At 49.0% G+C, this 21904-nt stretch overlaps 1 protein-coding gene across 1 annotated transcript in view; it reads right to left on the reverse strand.

Annotated features, from left to right (window-relative positions):
• LOC141107389 (connector enhancer of kinase suppressor of ras 2-like) overlaps positions 1–21303 on the reverse strand; it is a gene marked incomplete in the record, with an annotated part of 546558 nt that extends 525255 nt beyond the window's left edge. Inside the window, 1 exon segment of the mRNA XM_073598089.1 lies at positions 21003–21303. Within this exon segment, the coding sequence (XP_073454190.1) occupies positions 21003–21066 (64 nt within the window).
• Positions 21304–21904: the final 601 nt, after the last annotated feature.

Below are 21904 nucleotides of genomic sequence, written 5' to 3' on the forward strand. Positions count from 1 at the left end.
CATAGTATTTGTTTCAAAACAAATAAAATATAAAAACAAAAGCCGCGTACATATCAATGTGAACTCTTCCGACGCGAGGAGGAAAATTACGCTTTTTTCCCAAGAAATTTTTAAGAGCTCCTCTCCGTCCACTCGAGTTGTCGGGGGGGGGGGGGGAGGGGCAGCACCGCTTAATGAATTACTGAAAGCGCATAATTCTGGAGTGCTGCTCCATTTTATGCCGGCTGTGATCGGATTCCAGCGCTCGACACCCACACACGCGCTGGTCGGTAATTTCATTACCTTTTTTTTTTATATTTAATTTCATTGTCTGCGCTGCTTTATTTATTTTGAGCAATTAATTAGCTTCATACGGAAAAACTCATCAGCTCTTCACCGACAGAAGTGGAGGCTTCAGATTTCAGAGACGGCGGCGAAACAGAACACGAGCGCGGCATTTCTGGAGGAAGCGCCGGTGAAAACGGGCAGAGAGCGGTTTGAATGGATCGTGGCAACATTTGGTCGATGCCAAAAAGTTTACAGCGATTTGATTCGCTGCCGCAGGTTGCGATACCTTTTTGTGTGCCCGCTAATCTGTGCCTTTTCTCTTGGCCAATAAGATGCAGCCCTGTTATTGAATGTGATCCCCTGATAAACATGTTGCACGGGCTCCGCCCACACAGCTGCGTCATCAGATTTCTTTGAATGAATAAACTACAAGTACCATCTGCCACTGTGGGCCAAGGGGTGGGCAGGAGGGACGGGTGCCCCGGGCGCAAGGGTTTGTCGCAGGGATGGGGGCGCCCTGACCTTAACCCTAGGGGAAGTGGGGGGCAGGGGCGCAGTTTGGCATCTTTGCCCTCGGCGCTGGATGACCTTGTCCCGGTATTGACTGTGGCAGACAGATTTGTAGACTTAATGGGGTCCATTTACTAAAACTGGAGAGTGCAAAATCTGGTGCAGCCCTACATTTGTGGAGGAGAAGATCGGGGATCCTTGATCTACAATGGATCTAACTTTGGGGGGGGGGGGCAGTTTGATGTGGTCCTGGACAGAGGAGGGGGGGGGGCAGCCCTTTTCACTACCGTAAAAGTGATTGGGAGACTGTAGAGCCGCCTGGATCACTTTTACTGTCACACCAACCTAATGGCCGCCGCTAGAAACAGACTAAGTGGTTTTAAAAAAAAACCTAAGAGTTTTTAGGCGATGTGATTGAATTGACACATCCATGTCAATATATAATGTTTGGGGGTGCCCTGTGAGAAAGCCGATACCCATCAGAGAATGCGACAGAAGTGAAGTTCCGTCGCGGCCATCTTGGTACACCCCACACTCACCAGCAGTAAAGACCAGGCCTTTTTCTAACTCTTGTTGCTTACAAGTGAAAATCAATATTTTTTGCTGGAAGATTTACTTAGGACCCTGTTCTATCAGAGAGCCACTACCCATCAGAAAGTGCAACCGAAGTGGCATTCCGTTGCGGCCATCTTGGTACACCCCGCACTCGGCCACACCAAGCCTACAGCAAAGCGGACCTCTTTTTACACCCACCTGGAGTCTTGCATTTCACACTTATTTTATACCAGTAAACTGATCTTATATAGTGAAATGCGGGATTTTGAAATCCGGGACACTGTTTTGATGCTGAATTTTAAAAGCAGCGGCGAGCCCGCTGATCTCACAGGTTTTCGAATCTGACAGAACACCGCTGCTTTTAAGGTTTCACATCAAAACAGCTTGACGGATTTCAAAATCCTGTATTTCACAATATAAGCCGAGTTCACTGGTATAAAAATAAGTGTGAAATGCAAGACTTCGGTGTCCGCTTCGCTGTAGGCTTGGTGTGGCTGAGTGCGGGTGTACCAAGATGGCCGAAACGGAATGTCACTTCGGTTGCACTTTCTGATGGGTGGTGGCTCTCTGGTAGAACAGGGTCCTAAGTAAGAAAAAGGCCTGGTCTTTAAGTGGTTAAACTGACCTCATTTACAGACCGAAGTACATCCCTTTACTCTAAAGAAACTAAATGTTACAATGTTTCCTTTTATCTCAGCACTGAGCAATGTTGATAAACATTTGCAGGGTGGTTGTTTTTTTTTTTTTTTGACAGCTTTTTTGCAACACGAGCTACTTTTTTTTTTTAAAGTCCTGACTCGGTTTGCAATCGTTGTCTCGCAAGACAAGCAGGATTCAAGACGCTGGGGTGTGCAGTACCACATTTGGCCAGAGGTGCGGGGGCGCCGGTGATGCTCGGAGACACACGGAGACAAACGGAGACACTCAGAGACACTCCGTTCCCGAGGGTCTCTGAGCGTCTCCCGAGTGTCTCCCGAGCGTCTCCGAGTGTCTCTGGCGCCCCCGCACCTCTGGCCACATGAGGTACTGCATACACCGGCACCCCCGCACCTCTGGCCACATACAGTATTACATACACAGGCGCCCCCCGCACATCTGGCCACATGAGGTACTGCATACACTGGCACCCCCGCACCTCTGGCCACATACAGTACTACATACACCGGCGCCCCCCGCACCTCTGGCCACATACAGTACTACATACACCGGCGCCCCCGCACCTCTGGCCACATACAGTACTGCATACACCAGCGCCCCCGCACCTCTGGCCACATACAGTACTGCATACACCCGCTCCCCCGCACCTCTAGCCACATATAGTACTGCATACACCCGCGCCGCCCGCACCTCTGGCCACATACAGTACTGTATACACCAGCGCCCCCGCACCTCTAGCCACATACAGTACTGCATACACCAGCGCCCCCGTACCTCTGGCCACATACAGTACTGCATACACCAGCGCCCCCGTACCTCTGGCCACATACAGTACTGCATACACCAGCGCCCCCGTACCTCTGGCCACATACAGTACTGCATACACCAGCGCCCCCGTACCTCTGGCCACATACAGTACTGCATACACCAGCGCCCCCGTACCTCTGGCCACATACAGTACTGCATACACCAGCGCCCCCGTACCTCTGGCCACATACAGTACTGCATACACCCGCTCCCCCGCACCTCTAGCCACATACAGTACTGCATACACCCGCGCCGCCCGCACCTCTGGCCACATACAGTACTGTATACACCAGCGCCCCCGCACCTCTAGCCACATACAGTACTGCATACACCAGCACCCCCCGCACCTCTGGCCACATACAGTACTGCATACACCAGCGCCCCCGTACCTCTGGCCACATACAGTACTGCATACACCAGCACCCCCCGCACCTCTGGCCACATACAGTACTGCATACACCAGCGCCCCCGTACCTCTGGCCACATACAATACTGCATACTAGAGCTGCACAATTAATCGTTAAAAAATCGTGATCTCGATTCACCTCCCCTGACGATCTCTCCTGCTGAGTTTGACGATTCTTTCATATAAACAAGTGGAGAGATTATCTGCTCACTCAGCTGTCAAAAGAAAACATCCAGGCAGTCTGCCAAGTTTAGAACTTGAAACATTGTATCTAACTTCCTTCTTAGATCAAAGGGATAAACTTCTCTGTGTAAACAAATAACCTGGGCAATCTGCCAAGCTTTAAACAACGTGTAAATGCAGGAAGTTTAACCACTTAAAGTCTAAATCTTTTTCTGACACTTCTTTCTTAAGTTAAAATCAATATTTTTTGCTAAAAAAAATTACTTGGAACCCCCAAACATTAGAGATAAAATATAAATATATATATATTCTAATATTTTATAATATGGAATAAAATGGCAATTGCTGCAATATTTTATGTCGCACTGTATTTGCCCAGCGGTCTTTCAAATGCAATTTTTTGGGAAAAAATACACTTCAATAAATAAAAAAAAAGAAACAGTAAAGTTAGCGCAATTTTTTTTTGTTTTAATGTGAAAGATGATGTTACGCCGCGAGAATCGTGAGAGAATCGTGATCTATCCTCTAAGCAAAAAAATCGTGATTCTCATTTTAGCCAGAATCGTGCAGCTCTACTGCATACACCAGTGCTCCCGCACCTCTGGCCACATACAGTACTGCATACACCAGCGCCCCCGCACCTCTGGCCACATACAGTACTGCATACACCAGCGCCCCCGCACCTCTGGCCACATACAGTACTGCATACACCAGCGCCCCCGTACCTCTGGCCACATACAGTACTGCATACACCAGCGCCCCCACATCTCTGGCCACATACAGTACTGCATACACCAGCGCCCCCACACCTCTGGCCACATACAGTACTGCATACACCAGCACCCCCCGCACCTCTGGCCACATACAGTACTGCATACACCAGCGCCCCCGTACCTCTGGCCACATACAGTACTGCATACACCAGCACCCCCCGCACCTCTGGCCACATACAGTACTGCATACACCAGCGCCCCCGTACCTCTGGCCACATACAGTACTGCATACACCAGCACCCCCCGCACCTCTGGCCACATACAGTACTGCATACACCAGCGCCCCCACACCTCTGGCCACATACAGTACTGCATACACCGGCACCCCCACACCTCTGGCCACATACAGTACTGCATACACCAGCGCCCCCGCACATCTGGCCACATACAGTACTGCATACACCAGTGCTCCCGCACCTCTGGCCACATACAGTACTGCATACACCAGCGCCCCCACACCTCTGGCCACATACAGTACTGCATACACCAGTGCTCCCGCACCTCTGGCCATATACAGTACTGCATACACCAGTGCTCCCGCACCTCTGGCCACATACAGTACTGCATACACTGGCGCCCCCACATCTCTGGCCACATACAGTACTGCATACACCAGCGCCCCCACACCTCTGGCCACATACAGTACTGCATACACCAGCGCCCCCTCACCTCTGGCCACATACAGTACTGCATACACCAGCGCCCCCACACCTCTGGCCACATAAAGTACTGCATACACCAGCGCCCCCCGCACCTCTGGCCACATAAAGTACTGCATACACCAGCGCCCCCCGCACCTCTGGCCACATACAGTACTGCATACACCAGCGCCCCCTCACCTCTGGCCACATAAAGTACTGCATACACCAGCGCCCCCGCACCTCTGGCCACATACAGTACTGTATACACCGGCGCCCCCCTACCTCTGGCCACATACAGTACTGCATACACCAGCGCCCCCCGCACCTCTGGCCACATACAGTACTGCATACACCGGCGCCCCCGTACCTCTGGCCACATACAGTACTGCATACACCAGCACCCCCGCACCTCTGGCTACATACAGTACTGCATACACCAGCGCCCCCGCACCTCTGGCCACATACAGTACTGCATACACCGGCGCCCCCGTACCTCTGGCCACATACAGTACTGCATACACCAGCACCCCCGCACCTCTGGCTACATACAGTACTGCATACACTAGCGCCCCCACACCTCTGGCTACATACAGTACTGCATACACCAGCAGTCATTGTGGAACAAAATATCTTCATTTCCATTGATGGGGACACTCGCTTTGATATATGAGTGCTTTGAATTACAATCATTCTTCTGTAACAGATTATGCTCATAACCCAATGTACCAGTATTTTATTCTCTAGGGTGTCTGCTTTCAGGAAATATATATTTGGGGGGGGGGGGGGGGTTATGTAATCTTCAGGCCTAAAATTATTTTTTAAACATGCGCAAAAAAAAAAAAAATGCAAAAAACTGCTCTGGCTGTGAAAGGGTTAAGGGATACGTTCACCTTCGAGAACACGTTACATCTTCTACCTGTAAGATTTGTTACTAATAAAAAAAAAAAAAAACTGGCTCCTAACTTTTTTAGCTCCTAAATTTGAAGCATATTTGTCAAGCCCCGCCCATTCATAGATTTTTCACAGGTAACAATAATTTACAACCAGCTCAGAACCCTCTTCACCGATCGGTAAACAGTGAACTACCAGCCGATCCCAGCGTCAGACGTCCGAACGTTGGGGGCCATTAGAGATGGAAGCGTCATAGCAGGTCCGCTGCATGGAAACCCTTCTACCCGTCATATCGTTCCTGGCGCCATAAACCAAGGCATTATCGAGCTCCCAGATTCACCACACAGGGTAACCTGCGTCAAGACGCGAGTCGGCGGTGAGTCACCCAGTCCAATCCATTTCCAGTGATGTAGAGGAAGACAGCGATGCCATTATCCCGAGTAACCCTTCATGTGCCAGATTCCTCCTGTCAGGTCTATATAATGTCACACTAAATCTGTCTAAATATCAAGGGGGGGGGGGGGGAATATTCTTCAAAATTAGCTGCCGCAAAAACGTGCGCTCCCTCAAGGAGCGACCGCCATGGTTATCGCATGTTAAACACTCTGCGGGGAAATTAAACCGCCCCGCCGTATGGCCGCAATAACATCCAGTTAATCGCCTGCTCTGTCCTATTACGGAGCCACGTGAAAGGCGATCACTTCGCTGACAGTCGATGCATCTCTGGGGGAACGCAAGGTAACGCATTTCAGGCGTGATTACCCAGAGGTCCAAATTATTAGAGGGCTGGAGGGAGGATGAGCAGAGGAAGTGCTGGAGTCAGCAAGAAGTAGGAGAATCGCACACGGCACAACCATCAGGACTGGATAGGAGGCTTCAACCGGAACCAAGAGATTCTCTACTGGGACAACACCATCCGACAATTTCCAGCTCTGTGTTTATCCTGATTTCTGCACTGTACTCCAAAAATAACCAATATAAAAAGTTAAATAAACTGGTATACAGTAATTGGTTCCCTGCCTGGCACCTATTCAAGCTTACGCTAAACATCTCTAAACCACATGACCATCACACCCACATGAGCTTGTTGGCCATCTTATTCTAAAGCCATGGCCTTGACCCCCTCTGTGGCTCATCAATGGAGGTGGGGAGGGAAGGCTCATTGATGAAGGTGGGGAGGGAAGGCTCATTGATGGAGGTGGGGAGGGAAGGCTAATTGATGGAGGTGGGGAGGGAAGGCTCATTGATGGAGGTGGGGAGGGAAGGCTCATTGATGGAGGTGGGGGAGGGAAGGCTCATTGATGGAGGTGGGGGAGGGAAGGCTCATTGATGGAGGTGGGGAGGGAAGGCTCATAGATGGAGGTGGGGAGGGAAGGCTCATTGATGGAGGTGGGGAGGGGAAGGCTCATCGATGGAGGTGGGGAGGGGAAGGCTCATTGATGGAGGTGGGGAGGGGAAGGCTCATCGATGGAGGTGGGGCAGGAAGGCTCATTGATGGAGGTGGGGGGGGGCCTCATTGATAGAGGTGGGAAGGAGATGGCTCATTGATGGAGGTGGGGGGGGGCTCATTGATGGAGGTGGGGAGGAAAAGCTCATTGGTGGAGGTGGGGAGGGAGGGATCATTGACTGAGGTGGGGAGGAAAGGCTTATTGATGGAGATGGGGAGGAAAGGCTTATTCATGGAGATGGGGAGGAAAGGCTCATCGATGGAGGTGGGTGAAGGAAGGCTCATTGATGGGGGTGGGAGAGAAGGCTCATTGATGGAGGTGGGTGAAGGAAGGCTCATTGATGGGGGTGGGGGAGAAGGCTCATTGATGGAGGTGGGGAGGGAGGGATCATTGATTGAGGTGGGGAGGGAAGGGTCATTGATGGAGGCGGTTAGGAAAGGCTCATTGATGGAGGTGGGGGAGAAGGCTCATTGATGGAGGTGGGGAGGGGAAGGCTCATTGATGGAGGTGGGGAGGGGAAGGCTCATTGATGGAGGTGGGGGGAGGGAAGGCTCATTGATGGAGGTGGGGGGAGGGAAGGCTCATTGATGGAGGTGGGGGGAGGGAAGGCTCATTGATGGAAGTGGGGAGGGGAAGGCTCATTGATGGAGGTTGGGAGGGAAGGCTCATTGATGGAGGTTGGGAGGGAAGACTCATTGATGGAGGTGGGGAGGGAAGGCTAAGTGATGAAGATGAGGGGGGAAGGCTCATTGATGGAGGTGGGGAGGGAAGGCTCATTGATGGAGGTGGGGAGGGAGGGATCATTGATTGAGGTGGGGAGGGAAGGGTCATTGATGGAGGTGGTTAGGAAAGGCTCATTGTTGGAGGTGGGGGAGAAGGCTCATTGATGGAGGTGGGGAGGGGAAGGCTCATTGATGGAGGTGGGGGGAGGGAAGGCTCATTGATGGAGGTGGGGGGAGGGAAGGCTCATTGATGGAAGTGGGGAGGGGAAGGCTCATCGATGGAGGTGGGGAGGGAAGGCTCATTGATGGAGGTGGGGAGGGAAGGCTCATTGATGGAGGTGGGGAGGGAAGGCTAAGTGATGAAGATGAGGGGGGAAGGCTCATTGATGGAGGAAGGGGGGGGGGCTCATTGATAGAGGTGGGGAGGAGATGGCTCATTGATGGAGGTGGGGGGGGCTCATTGATGGAGGTGGGGAGGGAAAGCTCATTGGTGGAGGTGGGGAGGGAGGGATCATTGACTGAGGTGGGGAGGAAAGGCATATTGATGGAGATGGGGAGGAAAGGCTTATTGATGGAGATGGGGAGGAAAGGCTCATCGATGGAGGTGGGGAGGAAAGGCTCATCGATGGAGGTGGGGAGGAAAGGCTCATCGATGGAGGTGGGGAGGAAAGGCTCATCGATGGAGGTGGGGAGGAAAGGCTCATTGATGGAGGTGGGTGAAGGAAGGCTCATTGATGGGGGTGGGGGAGAAGGCTCATTGATGGAGGTGGGGAGGGAGGGATCATTGATTGAGGTGGGGAGGGAAGGGTCATTGATGGAGGTGGTTAGGAAAGGCTCATTGATGGAGGTGGGGGAGAAGGCTCATTGATGGAGGTGGGGAGGGGAAGGCTCATTGATGGAGGTGGGGGGAGGGAAGGCTCATTGATGGAAGTGGGGAGGGGAAGGCTCATTGATGGAAGTGGGGAGGGGAAGGCTCATCGATGGAGGTGGGGAGGGGAAGGCTCATTGATGGAGGTGGGGAGGGAAGGCTCATCGATGGAGGTGGGGAGGGGAAGGCTCATTGATGGAAGTGGGGAGGGGAAGGCTCATTGATGGAAGTGGGGAGGGGAAGGCTCATTGATGGAAGTGGGGAGGGAAGGCTCATTGATGGAGGTGAGTTAGGAAGGCTCATTGATGGAGAAGGGGAAGGGAAGGCTCACTGATGGGGGTGGGGGAAGGAAGGCTCATTGATGGAGGTGGGGGGGGGGCTAATTGATTGAGGTGGGGAGGAATGGCTAATTGATGGAGGCGGGGAGGGAAGGCTCATTGATGGAGGCAGGGAGGGAAGGCTAAGTGATGAAGATGAGGAGGGAGGGCTTATTGAGGAGGGGGGGAAGGAAGGCTCATTGGTGGAGGTTGGGAGGGAAGGCTCATTGATGATGGAGGTTGGGAGGGAAGACTCATTGATGGAGGTGGGGAGGGAAGGCTAAGTGATGAAGATGAGGGGGGAAGGCTCATTGATGGAGGTGGGGAGGGAAGGCTCATTGATGGAGGTGGGGAGGGGAAGGCTCATCGATGGAGGTGGGGAGGGAAAGGCTCATTGATGGAAGTGGGGAGGGAAAGGCTCATTGATGGAGGTGGGGAGGGGAAGGCTCATTGATAGAGGTCAGGGAAGGAAGGCTCATTGATGTAGATAGGGGGTTCATTGATGGATGTGGGGAGGGGGTGGCTCATTGATGGAGGTGGGGAGGGAAGGCTCATCAATGGAGGTGGGGAGGGAAAGCTCAGTGATGGAGGTGGGGAGGGAAGGCTGGTCCGTGCAGTCCAATCCAATAGAAGAGCTACTGGAGCTCAAATTGGTGAAAAAAAGTAATACTATTTCTGATATAAAGGTGTCAGAACACACAGAGCATTGAAGTTTGTTGTGTATGGGTGCTGGGTAGCTGCAGACCAGTCAGGGTGTCCATGCTGACCTATGTCCACAGCCAAAAGCACCTACAATCAGCACGTGAGCATCAGAACTGGACCACGGAGGAATGGAAGAAGGTGGCCTGGTCAGAGGAATTCAAGAATGGTTTAAGGGACACGAGTTTAAAGTGTTGACTTGACCTCCAATTCTCTAGATCTCAATCCAATCGAGCATCTGTGGGATGTGCTGGAAAAACAAGTCCAATCCATGGAGGCCCCACCTCACAACTTACAGGACTTAAAGGATCTGCTACTGATGGCTTGGTGTCAGATACCCCAGCATACCTTTAGAGGACTAGTGGAGCCCAGGCCTTGATGGGTCAGGGCTGCTTTGTGACCAAAAGTGGGACCTACCCAATATTAGGTGGGTGGTCATAAAGTTATGGCTGATTGGTGTATATTCATATGTGATACAAAATGTCTTTAATTCATTCTTTATACCACATATGAATATAAAACATATTGAACGCATTAGATAAATATTTGTATCTTCATTTTTGGGTCTCTGTTGATCTCCATCCAATGACCATAATAATATCACATATTGATCATCAATTACAGTAGATACTTTTTTTCCCCTCCTCTGTTCTACTTCATCTATAATATAACAAAACTAGATCCCTCATTTCTGAGGACAGACCACCGAGGGGGGAAATGTTGTTCTTTTCTTGCAGAATAAAGTCCCAGGATGCTTTGCTGAGAACATTTTCTTTATTAGGAGATGTAGAAGATTCTACAAATAAAATGGTCAAGTAAAATATTAAAGCTTAGCTTAGTTTAAAGATAAACATCCATCTAGTTTTAGTTTAAAGTGAACCTCATGTCAAAAATAATTCATTTTATTCTTCAAAAAGATCTCATGCCTGTGATGCCCAGGTCTCAGCTCCTGCTCGGGTTAATGTGGACCTGTCATCAGATATATTTGGTGCAGCATGCTGAGTAATGTGTCAGAGTAACTCTTCCAGGTATTTATTATTGAGATTACAGGACTGACAATGCCTTTATATGCTTTCCTCTCCAGAAGGACAGAGTCAACATTGTTTAGGCATCATGCAAGGTCATCATCTACTTTCTGGACTGAGATGTTGGCTCAAAGAAGACCCATTCATGTAAATCTTGGTTGCTCTATATTGTGACGTGAAAGACATGTATTCATGCAAAAAAGGCCAGTTTGGGCGGCATCCACCCCTGGCACGCTCCTTCACACGCCTTGTGCTGAAACTGGGGGACGTTTAGAGCCTTGCATTGTAAATAATAAAGTGTATGTCTAAACATATTTTCTTTTTAAGTTTTAATAGTGGAGCTAACCGATAAACCCAATTCCTTACCTTATCCCTAAATCTCAATATAATCCCTAAACTCAACCCTTTAAATAAACCCAATCTCAACCCAATCCATAAACCCAACTCTAATCTCAACCCAGTCCATAAACCCAACCCCCAGTCTCAACCCAATCCATAAACCCAACCCCTAATCTCAACCAATCCAAAAACGCAACCCTAATCCAAAACCAGTCCATAAACCCAATCCTTAATCTCAACCCAATCCATAAACCCAACCACTAATCTCAACCTAATCCATAAACACAACTGCTAATCTAAACCCAATCCATAAACCCAACCGTAATCTCAACCCAATCCATTAACCCAACCCCTAATCCCAAACCCAATCCATAAACCTAACCCCTAATCTCAACCCAATACAAAAACCCAACCCCTAATCTCAACCCAATCCCTAATCCCAAACCCAATCCATAAACCCAACCTCTAATATTAACCCAATCCATAAGCCCAACCCCTAATCTCAACCCAGTCCATAAATCCAGCCCTAATCTCAGCCCTATCTATAAACCAAACCCCCAATCTCAACCCAGTCCATAAACCCAACCCCTAATCTCATCCCAATCCACAAACCCAACACCTAATCTCAACCCAGTCTATAAACCCAACCCCTAATCTCAACCCAATTCATAAACCCAACCCCTAATCTTATCACAATCCACAAACCCAACCCCTAATCCCAAACACAATCCATAAACCCAACCCCTAATATTAACCCAATCCATAAACCCAAACCTAATTTCAACCCAATCCAATCCAGAAACCCAACCCCTAATCGCATCCCAATCCACAAACCCAACCCCTAATCTCAACCCAGTCCATAAACCCAACCCCTAACCTCAACACAGTCCATAAACCCAACCCAATCCATAAACCCAACCCCTAATCTCAACCCAATCCATAACCCAACCCCTAATCTCAACCCAATCCATAAACCCAACCCCTAACCTCAACTTTATCCATAAACCCAACCCCTAATCTCAACCCAATCCATAAACCCTAATCTCATCCCAATCCATAAACCCTAATCTCATCCCAATCCATAAACCCAATACTTATTTTCAACCTAATCTCTAAACCCAACCCTTAAAGTGAACCCAACCTTTAAACCAAACTCTTAACGTGGTTGTAAACCTCTGAAATGAAAACAATATGATCTGCAGGAAGAAAACTGGTATTGTAGAGGAAGATCCTTCTCTATTTGTAATGAAACAGGTAATACATTTATAATTACATCCGGGTTACAGAGAACTCTGGAAACATCAGGAATGTCACCAGAGAACAGCGAATGGAATAGCAGTCCATGGAGGACACCGATCACAGCAAACATACAAATCAGCAGTCAGAGAGAAATGATAATTGTCATTGTTATTATCCACATCGATTGCTTTACTGTCTGTGAGTTTATGTCAATGGAGATCAACTCACTTTATACCGGGGGCATCAGGTGCAACCCCTGACATCACCGCACATGATATTCAATGAGAGACTGCAGACATAATACAGGAGATGATCAGAGACTGCAGACATAGTACAGGAGATGATCAGAGACTGCAGACATAGTACAGGAGATGGTCAGAGACTGCAGACATACTAAAAGAGATGATCAGAGACTGCAGACATAGTACAGGAGATGATCAGAGACTGCAGACATAATACAGGAGATGATCAGAGACTGCAGACATAGTACAGGAGATGATCAGAGACTGTAGACATAGTACAGGAGATGATCAGAGACTGCAGACATAGTACAGGAGATGATCAGAGACTGCAGACATAGTACAGGAGATGATCAGAGACTGCAGACATAGTACAGGAGATGATCAGAGACTGCAGACATAATACAGGAGATGATCAGAGACTGCAGACATGATATATTAGGGCTCCCCTTTAATAACTTCTTGTGCCATATTTAAAAACATTTTCTCAGCGAGATCGGATAGAACAGATCAGAGGAAGAAGAGGGAAAGTAATGCCAAAGGGCCCCGCGTCTTACCAAATAACACAAGTTCCCCTGCAGGATTACAAGAGTGCAGAGATTGCCTCACATGTTACAATGTTGCCATTTAGAGAATAGTGAGCAGCAATATGTTACATTTCTGTTGTTGAGTTTACAAATATGAGGAGAGATAAAGCAACCGGCCGACACCTTCACCAAAACAATGATGCCGGACACCTTCACCAGAACAATGATGCCGGACACCTTCACCAAAACAATGATGCCGGACACCTTCACCAAAACAATGATGCCGGACACCTTCACCAAAACAATGATGCCGGACACCTTCACCAGAACAATGATGCCGGACACCTTCACCAAAACAATGATGCTGCCTGATTCCAGGAAAAGCTTGCTTTACCTCTCCCCATATTAAAGTGTATGTAAACTTAAAGAAGAACTCCACCTTTACTATCAAAGTCAAAAATATAAAATCTTAAAAAGTATCCCTGTATAAAAGTCATAAAAAACATGGGGGTCAATTCACTAAGAGTCAAATAACAGCCCAAAAAAATGCGATCTCTGACAAAAAATGGCGACGTCACCTGGTGGAACCCCCCTATTGTGATGTCACTGATACAGCATTCACCTGTCCATGATGCCACAAGGGGGGCGGGACCACCAGGTGACGTCATGGAGGGGGCCCCACCCTTACCTATATAAGGACAGTCAAACTGTGGAGCCTGCAGTAGGGGTCAGCCTTCATGGATGGCGGGGGCATTTTTTGTCTTTCTTTTTTGGATGCAGCAGGTGGCGTGATTGGCGATGGATTACATCAGAGGGATACTTTTTTTTTTAATAAAGGAATTGGCAAAAACTTGTTTTTATTACTTTTTGACACTTTTTTGGTGAATGGGTAGGCCATACTCATTCACATGGGGGGGGGGGGGCGGGATCTGGGGGCCCCCTTGTTAAAGGGGGCTTCCAGATTATGATATGCCACCTGCCTGCAGACCCCCACAACCACCAGATAGGGTTGTGGGGATGGGGCCCTTGTCCCCATCAACATGGTGACAAGGTACTTTGGGGTGGGGTGGCATGTTGAGGGAGGGCATGTTGAGGGCATGTGGCCTGGTATGGTTAAGGAGGGGGGGGGGCGCTTGCTCACCCCCCACCCCTTTTCCTGACCTGCCGGGCTGCATGCTCACATAAGTGTCTGGTATGGATTTTGGGGGGGGGCCCCACTCCATTTGTTTTAAAAAAATTGGCATGGGGTTTCCCTGAAAATCCTGAAGGGCCTGGTATGGACTGGGGGGAACACCACATTGCTTTTTTTTTCCATCATGTTTAATTGGCGCCATTGTTTTTTTACATTCAGCTGTCAGCGGGTTCATCTGTTGTCAGGGACGCGGTGGCCGGCTTCCCAGCCCAATCCTTAGTAACCAGCTGTTTTTCAAAAAAACAAATACTGCCAGCAAAACCCTGGTGGTAAATATCAAGTTTTTTTTATTCTCTGGTCGTTTGTGAATTGGACTTAAGAGCTTTTTAAACTATATTTACCGGCACATTCCTCATTTTGCTGTAAATACCGCATAAGCTCTTTTTTTTGTGAACTGGAATTTTTTTTACCGCATGCGATGATTTATGCAAATGAGTCACGTGACTGTGTTAACGCATGCAGTAAACGTTAATGAATTGACCCCCTAACTACTAGTCCATGGAGTCTGGCATTGTCTTGCTTGTAGGGAAAAATCTCCCTACGCTGCGCCGCCATCTTGAATTAATTTCCAACACACGCGCAGACAGGTCCACACTACCTGGCAGAGCCCAATGGCGTGTCTAAGCTTGCGCCAGACCACTTGCACATATGCAGACACACTGCAGACCCTTGCTAGCGGACATCCCCCACCATTTCTGCACATGCGTGTGATCTGCTTTCTGGAATGGGCGACGTAAAAAATCCCACGAGACAGTTCACCGGACCACGTGCATGCGCAGAAATGCCACAATGGATCACAGAGTAACCTGTGGCATGCATCGGGTCTGGGTATGTCATTATCGTCTAGGTAGGAATGGCAGCCCCAAATTTTAGGGGGTAAAAATATTTAAACATTCTGTTATAGGGAGCAGGGGGGGAAGTCACCATCAGAGTCCCCAATACATCAAGGTCCCCATTAGAGTCCTTTCTTACATCTTGGACCCCCCTTACATTAGGGTCCCCATCAGAGCTCCCCTTACGTCAGAGTCTGCCTTAGGAGCCCCCCTTACATCAGGGGCTGCCATCAGAGTGTCCCCTTTATATCGCGGTCCCCATCAGAGTCCCCCATACATCAGGGTCCCTATTAGAGTCCTTCCTTATATCTGGGTCCCCCCTTACATTAGGGTCCCCATCAGAACCCCCCTTATGCCAGAGTCTGCCTTAGGAGTCCCCCTTTACATCAGGCCTGACCTCAGAGTCTCCCCTTACATCAGGGTCCCCAGAGTCCCCCATATATAAGGATCCCCATTACAGTCCTTACTTACATCTGGGTCCCCCCCTTACATTAGGGTACACATCAGAGCCCCCCTTACATCAGAGTCTGCCTAACGAGTCCCCCCTTACAACAGGATCCCCATTAGAGCCCCCCTTATATTAGAACCAGAGACCATAAGCAGCCCCTGCTGGCCTCAAACCTCATTCAGTGCACTGTGAGGATATGCCACTGACCCTGGCCATGGGCTGTATGGAATCTTGTAGCGGGCTGGAAGTGGAGACCCCTGGATTAGAGGAATGTAACATAGCATAGGACCAGACCACAGCAGCCATTGCAGACTCTGGGGCTTGTATATAAAGACTGGGGGAAATAACTGCTTTTCCTGTTGAAAGTTTACGCCTAATTTGAACACTACGGTTTGTTATAATAATGAGGTCAGATGGACCCCAAACTGAGTACAGGTTTGGGGGATAATACTAAACACAGCACAGCAACACCCTTATTTTTCCAAAGTCCACAAGTCAGTGACAAAATCAAACCGAACAGTCAGCTCCAGACACAAAGAAGGCCGGTATAAATTCCATTACGACTAACAGGACACAGGCCCAGGTCAATAAACCCATTAGCAGGATATCTCTTAAGCAAGCCTGCCAATAGCCGTCATAAAATTGCCATGTCATAAAACCTCTAGCAGAGGTCTCGTCAGGCTATGTTCTGGTTGTAATTGGCCACTTTAAAATTAGTACCAGTTTGAGTCTAGCTCTACTTGACCCAAAACTGCCCTTCTCATACAACCAGGCTATCAAAATCAATTCACATTCCATAAATCCTGATATGATACAATTACATTCGTAACAAGAGCCCACTGAAATGTATAAGAAAGTTAAAAAAAAAAAATATTGGTGCCGTGACTCGGATGTGAACCAAGGTTGCTGCGGTAACATTTTGATACCAGACATGCCGACACCTTAGGTGGCTTGGGCACATCTCCCAAGAAGAATGGGCATAAACTCAATTCCATGTCTGATATTGCTAAATTATTCTATTCAGTTATACATTGCTTGTGGAATCGTAAAAAAGAGTCATCTGGAAATATTGATAAAGTTTGAAAACTGGCATCAGGGGAGGGTCCGATGAAATATTATAACAGTTTCAGCACTTCTACCTTTCACCCCTTTGCTCAGACCAGTGGTCATCAACCCTGTCCTCAGGGCCCACTAACAGGCCAGGTTTTATGTATTACCTTGGGGGGAGATGCAGACTAGAATACTGAAATCACTGAGCACCAAATGATATCACCTGTGATGTATTTCTGTTATCTTGCAAACCTGGCCTGTTAGTGGGCCCTGAGGACAGGGTTGATGACCACTGCTCTAGACTGAGTGAGGTTTGGCTCAGTGACGCCCTCTAGTGGGTCCACAAAAGCTGTTGGAGATGGCAGCTCTCAATTTTCCGCTGAAATCATAGCGGATTACTAAGAGTCAATCATCAGAGCAGATGACCTTCATAAATCAGACTGAACAGCAGATCTGGCTCTGCTGGAACCAAAGACCAGTTGAATTTTGTTAAGTACCTTTTCACTTTTGATCCCATTTATTTTGCTGTTTGCTTTTTGTCTATTTTTTTTTTTTTAACATCTAATTCTGTAAATATTTTTCTGCCCCATTTATTTTCCTTTTATTTCCTTAAAATAATATTTAAAAACTATTAAGTTGATTCTCTAAATACTCTACAGAAGAAATCTAAAAACTGGTATCTCTTTGAAGAGCACTACCTTATTTTAAACTCTGTTACCTTCCTGTCTGCGTGGCAACGAGTGTCACAGACCTTGCCTAAAGGTCAGAATTTTTACAGCAGATATGGTGAACGGCGCACCTTTCCAGTAAAGCACGTGGTGGCGGCTATTGTTTGTGTGTCTAAGGGGTTAAATGCGGAGTTAACTAACCCCAGCGGTGATCACTCTCAGTCTGCTGGCACTTAGAATGCTGCCACATGAGCTGGACAACCTCTGTGTAGGGTGAGGAAGGAATGCCATTGTCACAAAGCTTTTTCCACAGGATGAATTATAGCTAAACCAGTGGTGTGGCCCCAAACATCACCAAAGGACCACACTGTGTGTTCCAAAGTGTTACATGTGGCCTTCGGGCCGCACTATAAGTATCAGAGGACTGCACGTGGCCCTTGGGCCACACTGTAAGTATAAGAGGACTACAGTTTGCCCTCCGGTCCCAATGCAAGTATAAAAAGACTGCACGTGGCTCCAGGTCACAATGTAAGTATCAGAGGACTGCACATGGCCCTCTGGCTGCAATGTTAGCATATGAAGACTGCTTGTGGCCCTTGGGCTGCACTGTAAGTAGCAGAGGACTGCACGTGGCACTCAGGTCGCACTGTAAGTATCAGAATACTGTCCAACAGGATTCAGAAAAGCTGTGCTGAAAAGTCTCAATGAGTATATCCACAGAATACCATGGGGATAAAAATTCAAAATAAACTGTTAAAGGCCTTGATATCACCACAGTGTGCATACACAAAAAAAAAAAAAAACATCAGAATACTGTGCGTGGCCCTCGGGCCACACTGCAAGTATCACAGGACTGTGCGTGGCCCTCGGGCCGCACTATAAGCATCAGAGGACTGCACACGTGGCCTTCGGGCCGCACTATAAGTATCAGAGGACTGCACACGTGGCCTTCGGGCCGCACTATAAGTATCAGAGGACTGCACACGTGGCCCTCGGGCCGCACTGTAAGTATAAGAGGACCGCACATGGCCCTCGGGCTGCACTGTAAGTATCAGAGGACCGCACATGGCCCTCGGGCCGCACTGTAAGTATCAGGGGACTGCACACGTGGCCCTCGGGCCTCACTATAGGTATCAGAGGACTGCACACGTGGCCCTCGGGCCGCACTGTATCATGGGACTGCAAACGTGGCCCTTGGGCTGCACTGTAAGTATCAGAGGACTGCACGTGGCCCTCGGGCTGCACTGTAAGTATCAGGGGACTGCACACGTGGCCCTCGGGCCTCACTATAAGTATCAGAGGACTGCACACGTGGCTCTTGGGCCGCACTGTATCAGGGGATTGCACACGTGGCCCTTGGGCCGCACTGTAAGTATCAGAGGACTGCACATCACCCTCGGGCTGCACTGTAAGTATCAGGGGGCTGCACACGTGGCTCTTGGGCCGCACTATATCAGGGGACTGCAAACGTGGCTCTTGGGCCGCACTGTATCAGGGGACTGCACACATGGCCCTTGGGCCGCACTGTAAGTATCAAAGGACCGCACATGGCCCTCGCGCCGCACTGTAAGTATCAGAGGACTGCACACGTGGCTCTTGGGCTGCACCGTATCAGGGGACTGCACACGTGGCCCAGGGGCCGCACTGTAAGTATCAGGGGACTGCATGTGGCCCTTGGGACATGAGGGGTCTAAACTGTTCCAGGAGGGAAAATATATATACATTCCAGTCCAGACATTCCAGTTCAGGGGGACCTTTAAATGTGAACCTGTCAGTGGAGGGAGTGGGGGCGCCAATCTGTGGTCCAGATCACTAGTTCAGAGAGCGCAGCCTACAGGCCGAATACTAGACTGCGGGACAGAATCTAAGAAGACATATCTGTGCCCATAGGAGAGTGAGGGAGCCAACATGATTAGTGGGGGCAGAGTAACAGCAGCATTCAGGCTTCTATAGAGAACATATGGGGCCCCTACACACTGACATAGAGTCCTTGTTACAAGACAAGCAGACAATCCAATCAGAGGAATTGGAGGAATCGGGGGAATTGGTGGAATCGGGGGAATCAGAGAGTTACATTGTTTCTATATATTTGCTGACAATCATCACATCCTCTTCATGCTGTTATTGTAAAACAGAAAGATTTACAACAATCAAATCTTCATTTCCCAACAACTGTCAGAGCAGTGCGTGTGACAAGCGACATCTTCATACCGCCTATTGTCACACACACGGTGCAACACATGGAGGGTAAAGTAAAACACGAGGCCAGATTATTATCTCACACAATACACAAGCAGAGACGCTTCACCGAGGCAGAACCGACAACCAATCCTCCAATATCCCATCTACAATGCAATCTACACAATACCGATATACAATCTACACAACACTGATCTGCACAAGGCTAGTCTCCATACACAACGCTGATCTACAAGATATACAATACTGATATACCTTTCATTTAGGAAATGCACAAGATATATATACATGGATACACAGGGGCATACAGGGGTAGTATACAGATATACACGGGGTATACAGGGGTAGTATACAGATATACACAGGGTATACAGGGGTAGTATACAGATATACACGGGGCATACAGGGGTAGTATACAGATATACACGGGGTATACAGGTGTAGTATACAGATATACACGGGGTATACAGGGGTAGTATACAGATATACACGGGGAATACAGGGGTAGTATACAGATATACATGGGGTATACAGGGGTAGTATACAGATATACACGCTGTTTACAGGGGTAGTATACAGATATACGCGGGGTATAGGGGGTAGTATACATATATACACACGCGGTATACTGTGATAGTATACAGATATACACAGGGTATAGAGGGGTAGTATACAGATATACACACGGTATACAGGGGTAGTATACAGATAGACACAGGGTATACAGGAGTAGTGTACATATATACACAGGGTATACATGAATAGTGTACAGATATACACAGGGTATAAAGGGGTACTATACAGATAGACACAGGGTATACAGGTATAGTGTACATATACACAGGATATACAGGGGTAGTATACAGATAAACACAGGGTATACAAGAGTAATGTGCAGATATACACAGGGTATACATGGGTAGTATATAGCTATACACAGGATATATAGGGGTAGTATACCTATATACAGGGCAGAGTCGTGTGGAGATATACACAGGGTATGCAGCGGTAGTATATAGATATACACAGGATATACAGGGGTAGTACACAGATATATACAATCGGAGGAGGAATGTGTGATATAACATCTGGGAAGCCTGTGGTCACATACCGGGCGATACGGAGAGGAATCCGCACACATTTATATATATAGTGACCCCCCTGTACAGGCATGAACCCCGGGATCGGCCCCCCATGTCACAGCCATAGACCGAGGCGCAGCATGCACAGGGGATGAGAAGAGGGAGCTCTCCTTCTATTGTCGGGTACAGCGGAGAGGCAGCGATCCCATAAATTCTATAGATTCTGTAGGTTCTGGGCTCTATAGGTCCATAGGTTCTATATGGATTCTTCAGGTCCATAGATTTTATAGGGTCTATGGGTTCTGTAGGTTCTATGGGCTCTGTAGGTTCTATGGGTTCTATGGGCTCTGTAGTTTCTGTAGGTCCATAGGTTTTATAGGTTTTATGGGTTCTATGGGTTCTTCTCGGGTTCCTTACCTTTCATCCAGTCCACCACCTGCTTGGGACTCCACTTGCTGATGGGTTCCATGACCAGAGCCATGATGATGGAAGGAGGAGGAGGAGGAGGATGGGGATGGGGGGCTCACAGCATGCCCGGCTCTGAGGATGAGGATGATGCTGTCGGAGCTCCTCCGTCCCTCCAGGATTCGCCCGCACTGATTCACTAATATAGAAAATTACATTGGCCCCTCCCCCACTGCCTGCAACACGCCGGAGCCCAGAGAGAGGGGAATGGTGCAATACAGGAGAGAGAGGAGAGGAGAGGAGAGGAGAGGTGTCGGCTCCTCATCTCATCACACCACCGATATCCTGTGCAACGGCAGCGCTCCCTGCGGGGGGATCCCGACAATTCACACACAGGAGAGGAGGGACTGCGAGAGATAGAGGGGCCCCCAACCAGAGGGACAGATACAGCACCCCCCATCAGAGGTCCCGGACCCCCACCTAGGGATATATACAGCACCCCCCATCAGAGGTCCCGGACCCCCACCTAGGGATATATACAGCACCCCCCATCAGAGGTCCTGGACCCCCACCCAGGGAGAGATACAGCACCCCTCCCCCCCATCAGAGGTCCTGGACCCCCACCTAGGGAGAGATACAGCACCCCCCCCCCCATCAGAGGTCCTGGACGCCCACCTAGGGAGCGATACAACACCCCCCATCAGAGGTCCTTGACCCCCACCCAGGGAGAGATACAGCACCCCCATCAGAGGTCCTTGACCCCCACCCAGGGAGAGATACAGCACCCCCATCAGAGGTCCTGGACGCCCACCTAGGGAGAGATACAACACCCCCCATCAGAGGTCCTGGACCTCAACCTAGGGAGAGAGATACAGCACCCCCATCAGAGGTCCTGGACCCCCACCTAGGGAGAG

The sequence above is a fragment of the Aquarana catesbeiana genome, linkage group LG09, assembly GCF_042186555.1.
Source record: "Aquarana catesbeiana isolate 2022-GZ linkage group LG09, ASM4218655v1, whole genome shotgun sequence".
Classification (NCBI taxonomy): Eukaryota; Metazoa; Chordata; class Amphibia; order Anura; family Ranidae; genus Aquarana; species Aquarana catesbeiana.